Source organism: Sinocyclocheilus anshuiensis, unplaced genomic scaffold (genome assembly GCF_001515605.1).
Source record: "Sinocyclocheilus anshuiensis isolate Anshui unplaced genomic scaffold, SAMN03320099.WGS_v1.1 scaffold416, whole genome shotgun sequence".
NCBI classification, from domain to species: Eukaryota; Metazoa; Chordata; class Actinopteri; order Cypriniformes; family Cyprinidae; genus Sinocyclocheilus; species Sinocyclocheilus anshuiensis.
In genome coordinates this window covers 330,088-338,094 of record NW_015554105.1, presented here as the reverse complement: position 1 = coordinate 338,094, position 8,007 = coordinate 330,088, and the positions used below count along the sequence as shown (strand labels likewise).

The window sequence follows — 8,007 nt, the reverse complement described above, 5'->3', positions numbered from 1 at the left end:
TTTTGCCTTGCCTTGCCTGTTTTCGCGGTTTCTGATCTTTGCCTGTTTTTCTGGATTTTTCCCTCTCGTCTCGCCCCTGTGATTCTGTCTGCCGATCGGTGACCTACGCTAGCCCTGGGACTATTCTTGTGTTTTGCCCGCCATATACCTGTTTGCTATTGTTTGACCCTGCCTGTTTACCAGTTCTCTTTAATAAAGCCTGCAGATGGATCCACACGTCTCACGTCTCGTCAGCCCCGTTACACAAATGGAAAAGTCAGGATATCCACAATGTCTGGAAAGGCACAAATTACCAAATAAAAGAGTTTAGAAATATAATCTGCCATTGCTGCACCTGGTAAATCAAGACAGTACAGTATCTTCAAACAACCTAAACTAGTTCTCTCATTTATGCTCAACATCATGTCATTTGTTTGTTTGTCTGTTTTTTGTTGTTGTTTTTTCTCCAGTGAAACACAAACAGCACAATGACAGTCCATAGTGACCATGTGGTCTGTCAAGCTCTATAAATAAAGTCCATATTCAACTTTATGTGGGGAGCAAATTTTTTTTTTTTTAAATCTTTCCCTCCACTGTAGCTCAAATCTTGTTCTCCATCTTATTTATTTAAACTGGTATATCATGTTTGGTTACAACATGCATGAGAACCAATGGTGATTTGGCACTGGTGATGATAAACCTAGTGTGAGGCATTTTGCAATCTGAACATGCATGCGAATTAGATTTTCAGTGAGTAATGACTTTTTGTGTTCCATGTGAGGAAAAAAAACAGCACATGACATGAGAGTGAGTAAATCATTACATTATTTGTTAACTATTTTCTTTTGGTCAGTTAGGTACGCACCTGACTCATGTGGACACTTTCTCACGGTATCTTTGGTCAGCTGCCACATCAGCCACGCGCTCCATGAGACCGATCTTGTCTGTGGATATGCTGGGCGTTCAGAGAGTGGTAGTGTCCTCAAAGACGTAGAAGTTCTCACAAGAGATTGGTCATATCCTTTAGCATGGCTGCCACCAATTTCCTCTTCCACCAGATGAATCATCCAGGCCTTCAGCACCACATCACATGTCTCCAGTGGCCGCCTGACAAAAAAGTCTCTACGGTACAGCACAGCTGGAGGAAACACCAGAGGAACCGTTCTGGATCTGGGTTTTCCAAATCTCTTATGGTTAGTCCAGGTCCTTCTGTAGGCTGTCGTTGTTGGGGTTGAAATAACAATTTCGACCCCGATTCGACAGGCAGCAGAGCAGTTATACTGCACCTGTACACTACATTTGTCCATCACTCTGTCGGGAGCATGTCCAAAGCGCACAAAGTCTCCATGAGGAGTCCTTTCAGCATCAGGAGACTCGCACCAAACCTTCAGAGAGATAGACCCACACTTCAGTCTCCAGTATGGAAGATTACAAAATATGTTATTGCTGAATTTTGTGTTTTTTATACATTTAGACAGCAAATAGGACTCTATGATATAATCCAGATCACACACTGGCTTGATGCTTGATTGAAAAGCTGGGATCGTTCACTCCCAAATTATATATATATATATATATACAGTATGTATGTATATGTATCTACGTATGTATATTCTTATAGCATATTTTATTTATTTATTTATTTGTTATTTTTAATATATCAATGAGATTTCCCACAGTAGTGATAATTTGAAAGATGTGGTTTATGTCATAATGCAATTAAAGAAAATATTTGCGGTTACTAAAACAGGCATCATTATCTTTAAGCAAAATAGAATTTATTGTCTTTGTATTTGACTACAGGTTTATACATCATTCATGTACAATATTATTAACACTCCAGGGAACTTCAGAGAATACCATAGTATTACCATGGTACATATAGCCTAGGTCAATGAAAGATTTCGTGGAATTAAGAATTTGTTCCTATATGACTTATTAATTAATTCCCTCATTTTAGTAACTACGGAAGAAATGAATGAAACATGAACTGTGGCCACACATTAATAAGTCGTAGGAACAAATTAACAAGTTGCAGGAATGAATTATTCTATTATTAATGTATTTATTTATTTTCAGCAGGTCACATGCACCGGTTTTCACTTTCGCTTTCCCCGGCACCTCAACATCCAATGTCTCGCTCGTGCTGAAGATATAATTCGCTTTTCTTACCATTTACAGTGTCGTTTGCTTTGGAATATTGGGAGAAAACATTAAGATGAGACCAGGGATGAGCCCAATATATGATGACACAATTATCTTTGTGGGGAAATATAATTAAACTTGACTTATGGCTAGCTACAACATTTCTATTGCTTTCCATGTTGATGGCCTTTGTATTGTTTCTATTTAAATGTACTTTTACATTTTGGATCACATTAAAATTTGTACATTGTGTGAATTATTTGTTCAAAAGATCCAGCGGTCACCGTCACGCACAGACTGCTGCTGCTGTTTTGCGCATGAGCCGCACGCACCCCCAAACTATAGCTTAATCTACCATAAATAGCTTTAATCGATTACATGTCTTATCGACAATTAATTGATTGTCGATTAATTGTTAGCATCCCTAGTACCACGTCAGAATATGGTAAGGTAGCCTACTTTCTGTTAGGATACATACCAGCAATAACACGCACAGATACACCTGGAAACGATTTTCCTGGCTCAGTAGCTCAGTACATATAAGATGCATAAATGTAGTTTCATTTGTCTGAGTACAAGGTTTTATTTTTTCAATTTTGCACCCTGTTTTGTCCCACTTCTCAAGAATGACTGTATTATTATATTTTCGAATTGTTGTCTGTTTAATTGACACATTTTTTGATGTTTTTGAAATAAGTTTCTTATAACTACTTAATAAGGCTGCATTTATTTGATGAAAAATACAGTAATACTGTATAGTTTCATGTAAAATTATAATATGTCTGTACTGTCACTTTAAAAATATATATTCTGTCACTACAATCAAGTAAATGTCAATTCAAAATTATGTTAAAAACCCCTTTGCCCCATTTATAGCATATCATTATGTATAAGGAATTGGTTGTTATAACAACACTATGCAGGACAACAACACAAAACATGCTTTGAAAATGAAATTGCATGGTCTGTATCATCAAGCTTGGATTGTAAGGCTTACTTTAGCATTTTCATGCGTTTCTGGTTGAGTCAATCAGGGAATGGTGCTTATATAAAGAGCCCCTGAGCTTTTACAGCTGTAGCTACTGAGCTTATGATACTAGTGGTTTAAGACTGAACTTTGAGACGTCAAGTGGATGGAGAGTTGTATATTTTATTCTGAATCGATGGTACTCATTGCTTTTGGTTTTCCATAAGAGTAAAGTCTGGATCAGGAACAGTGGTGGTCTAGAGAAGAGGCTAGGCATGTTTGATTTATGTTTCAACAGCCAGTCACCACAAGAAGATATAAACACCAGGAATGCGAGTGGAATCCAATTCTGAAGTAAACCAGGACTTCTTTACCAACAAACTGACCCACCTGTAGGAATGCTATAGGCCTATAAGAAGACAATATTGAAAGGAAAAAAATTGGCCTGAAAACCTTCACAGCTTATTTATGACGTGTTTTTGCAGTTTATGTCATACACTGTAATAACTGAAAGATTTACAATTTATTGTATATCTACACAATAGTTTATGGCTTTGCAAGATGTATGCGGCTTGCACAACCCCCCTCTGTTCCCTCAATGGAGTGCTCCACTCTCACGGTTCTTTATGCCGGAAGATTCCACTCATCTGTCCGGAGGGGGGATTCACGGAGAAGCTCTTTCTACAAGGCTGCCTGGGAGGGGCGGCTTGAGTCCTCTGGAGTTTTACATGCCGATACCTTACAGAGAGCCCTGTAAACTTTGGTCAAACAAGCCTCAGTTCAGCGCCGACAAACCTACTGAAAATAGACCATCTACACCCCTCTCTGCCGTCCATCTCTCTTCCTCCACCCACACCTTGCCCCATCTCTCCCTCCGTTCCGTTACCGTTCTCTCTCTCTCTCACGGCACCACGACTCTCGGCTTCGCGTTCCAGGGAGGAGTGATCGCCGCAGCCGACAGGCGTTCCAGCTGCTCGGGGCTGGTGGCCTGTCCCGCGTCCCCGAAGGTCTTACCCATCTACTCTCACCTGGTCGGCACCACCTCCTGACTCCTGGCACGGGAGCTCAGGCTGTACCAGCTTCGACACCGCCGCAGGCTGTCAACAGGGGGCGCTGCCAAACCGATGCATCCATTCAAAGGCACGGAACTGTGCGTCGCAGCCAAGCTGTGTGGATGGGATGGGGATGACCCAACAAGTCTCCAAAAGTCGTTCGACAATATGAGAATATGCGGCCCGCGGGTTATTTATGTGTGCAGTGACGGGCTGCGCCTGCAGGGGGAGCTGTTCTCTGTGGGCTCGGGGTCTCCCTATGCATACTCGATCCTGGACAGCAGCGTTTTCTGGGGAATGAGCGCACAGGAGGCCACTGAGGTCGCCAGGGAGGCCGTGTTCCGCGCCACCTACAGAGACGCGTACTCAGGCAACAATGTCGATCTCTACCATGTGACCGCCAAAGGGAGGAGGCGCAGAGAGAGGCTTCATCACATCTGTTCATAGAAATCCATGCTGTAATAAAAAAAAAAAAAAAAAGAGTATGCAATGTCAAGTGTGTATTTGATCTTTGTGCCAGCAGTCGGCTCTGAGGTCAAAGCATTGTAATGACCCCTACAGGAAACAGAAGGGATTGCTGTATTTAATGTGTGCAGAAAATCTCAGTGCCAGACTCATCTGTACATTGTTTTATTAATGGCCAATAACTAGTCGTTTGCTTTAAAAGTTAACATTTCACTTCCTTCATCACTTTGCATCATAGGAAAAGGCAAAAACATACATTTAAGTCAAAAATTAGGGGTTTCATATGTGTAGTTTCTTGTTTTGTATTAAATGATAATCATAGGTCAACAATGAACTGCAAAAACGGATATTTATCAACATAATTAAGCTTCTTGGTAATTCTTACAATTCCTCCATCTGTAATGTCATGTAAATATGGACAGTATCTCATCATGATGCAGTGGTGTGTCTGTAACTGATTTACCTGTATGACTTTCATTTATACATAACACACAAAAGTAGCCTATCATTTATGCTTATTTTATACTGTATATCAACTTGTGTTTTTTGAAGCACAACTGGCAGAACATAGTAGCAATTTCTGATTCATGGGTCTGATTACTGAGAGACACACATACTGATATATACAGCTTGAAAGCACTGTGCGTTATTTGTAATATACAGTACATAAGTGAATAAATGTTTCTGTGGAAGACAGACAGCCTTGTGCTAAAATGTTTTAAATATTTTTCCCACATCAATCTACACTCCATACCTACCCAATAATAACAAAGCAAAAACCAGATTCGATAACTTAGCAGAAAAACTGAAAGATCACACTGACAAAAGTATTCAGACCCTTGAAGCACCTTTGGCAGTGCTTACAGCCTACACTGTAAAAAAAAATTCTGTAAAATGTACGGTAAAAAACCGGCAGCTGTGGTAAAAAATATGGTAGCAACATTTTAGGTTTTACAGTTTTAACTTAAATTTACAGTTAAATACCGTAATTTCATTAACTGAAATAATGTAAATATACCAACCTATTGAAGTACTGAAATCTGTTTTGTACCTTTGTAATACACTGATAACCACCAAATGCAGGTGGTGATGAGAAAGTCACATGATGAACCAAAGCCCATCACAAGCAGCTTTTAAATAATAACATATATAGAAGGTGCACAGTGTCATTCACACAAACACTAAACACCATCATGGTAACACACATGAAACTGAAATAATGCAATAAACATTCATTTAACAACATTAGGTGTAACACACAACCCTAATATACAAGACTGATAACAAAAAACTAAGAAGAAACAGTTATTTCAACAAAAAAAAACACCAAATCTGAAATGTAACGCAGGGAATTCTGGGAATGTCAATTTACGGTTATTCACTGTAAATTATACGGTCTTTTTCACTTCCAAAAACGTAAAATTACACATAATGTCCAATACAGTTTTTCACCGTATATAGTAGGGGAATTTACTGTTAACCATTTAACAGGTTTTTACTGTAGCATTTTTACAATCTTTTACTGTTAAATTCACGGTCATTTTTTACAGTGTATGGTCTTTTGGGTTTGATGCGACAAGCTTTTAATTCCGGGATTTTCTGCCATTCTTCTCTGCAGATCTTCTCAAGCTCTGTCAGGTTGGACAGGGACTGTTAAGTAGACAGCCATTTTAGGTCTCTCCAGAGATGTTTGATTGGGTTCAAGTCTGCTCTCTGGTTGAGTCACTCACAGGCCCCGTTTACACCTATTAAAATGCACTTTTGTTGTTTTGTTTTCTTCGACTGGAGTGCTTTTGTGTTCCCCAGTACCACGCACACAGAAAACAGCACGCAAGTAACAAGTAAAACAGTTAAGAAAATATTGGATGTGCGTCAGTATAACCATGCATTTCGAATGTTAATAATGTTAATCAAACCTCAAAAGAACAATAGAGTATCTCTCGCTGATCTTTACTTCTGTAACTTCTGTAACTTTATTTTTGTGTATTTACTTAACACAGTAAAACAGTTTTCACAAGCACTGTTTATTTAGGTAATTTGTATCTTCAGATTGGTGGAATGTTGCAGTGACGTTTTTCCTTCAGTAAGCTTCTCCCATCTTTACGATTGATCTCTGGAGCTCAACCAGAGTGACCATCAGCTACTTGGTCACCTCACTATCAAGGCCCTTTTCTTCCGACTGCTCAGTTGGTTGTCCAGTTCTAGGAAGAATCCTAGATGTTCCTAGATGCTCCTGTCTGTTCCAAACTTCTTCCATTTAAGAATTATGGAGACCAATTATGGAGTACTCTTGTGACGTCTTCCACCAGATCTGTGCGTCACAAAATCCTGTCTCCGAGCTCTGCAGGCAGTTCCTTTCACCTACATTTTTTGCTCCGATATGAATTTGTTAGACCTTATATAGGTAGGCTAGGTGTTTGCAAAGTCCTCACAAATGTGTTTTTTGACTAATACCATTAGTGTTTGGATGGATGTCCTTGTATGGTTGGTTCACTAAAAGCACTTTTTACATTTATTTTAGCATTGCTGTTCCAACAGAATATCCAATGCACCATTTTCAGCATGTGTTTGAAGGCGTGGTATCACGAGAGATCTGCTGTCATAATAGCAGTGTAGGAGGGCATTTACACTCGCATGAAACCTGCGTTGGCACCGCACACCACAGTCAACAACTCAAGGAAAAATTCATAGAACACAACAGTGGATAGGAGAAATTCAGACAACCAGAAGATCAGGTCAGTACATGTTTGCTTCTCAAAATAATTCCCCAAAGTAATGTAGCTTACACTGGTAACATCTGGAACGCTTTCGCATTTCTTGTAGCCCAGGTAAATAACACAATCAAGAAGGAGAATAATATTCCATACATGACAAGAAGGAAAATGTACCTGGGCTGTTACACGGTATTAATAAAGATGCCAATGAGTGTCATCTTGTGTGAAATGACGTTTAGAGTTCTAGAATCATCGACACGCTTCCATCCTAAAGAGGAATGTCACCTACAATGGGTGAGTAAATCAGTATTTTTAATGTCTAGTGGCATAAATGAATTTAAAAGTGTTAAAATGTGTTGTATGTCAGAACACTGTAACAAACCATGAAAGAATAATAACAATGCTAACTCAATTTCATGAGAAAACATGTATTTTCAAGGTGTCGATTTTGAATGAATTCGCATGATGTGATTTATAAGGAAATGTATGTTGTTGTTGTTGTTGTTGTTTTTCTAGAAACAAAAAAGTAGGCATGAAGTGCCTACCACAAAATGTATGAATGAGATTGTACAAATTCACCATCGTTTGAAGTAGTTACGAATTGCCATGAGAGTGTGTTGAACTAATTCATTAGGCCTACCAGTTTTGCTCTTATTTTCAATTGATTTCCACTTTCATACTAATA

At 39.1% G+C, this 8,007-nt stretch overlaps 2 protein-coding genes across 2 annotated transcripts; one reads left to right on the top strand and one right to left on the bottom strand.

Moving 5' to 3' along the window:
- Positions 1–239: 239 nt before the first annotated feature.
- Positions 240–2,154, bottom strand: LOC107669683 (protein sel-1 homolog 3-like). The gene is made up of 3 exons (XM_016462033.1): positions 2,083–2,154; positions 845–1,364; positions 240–274 (listed from the first exon to the last, which is right to left on the bottom strand). Exons 1-3 carry the CDS (start codon positions 2,152–2,154, stop codon positions 240–242), a joined length of 627 nt encoding a protein of 208 aa, XP_016317519.1.
- A 1,485-nt stretch (positions 2,155–3,639) lies between these two features.
- Positions 3,640–4,590, top strand: LOC107669682 (proteasome subunit beta type-11-like). Its single transcript, XM_016462032.1, is given in 3 exon segments — positions 3,640–3,824; positions 3,826–3,950; positions 3,983–4,590. Coding segments are annotated over 3 exon segments (918 nt in total).
- The last annotated feature ends 3,417 nt before the right edge of the window (positions 4,591–8,007 follow it).

Excerpts from the sequence above, each read along its gene's own strand:
- LOC107669683 (XM_016462033.1), bottom strand. The coding sequence starts at position 2,154 with ATGGTAAGAAAAGCGAATTATATCTTCAGCACGAGCGAGACATTGGAT. Across the intron at positions 1,365-2,082 it reads AGGTGCCGGGGAAAGCGAAA|GTTTGGTGCGAGTCTCCTGA; the intron begins GTGAAAACCGGT and ends ATCTCTCTGAAG. Across the intron at positions 275-844 it reads AAAGTGTCCACATGAGTCAG|ACATTGTGGATATCCTGACT; the intron begins GTGCGTACCTAA and ends GTGCCTTTCCAG.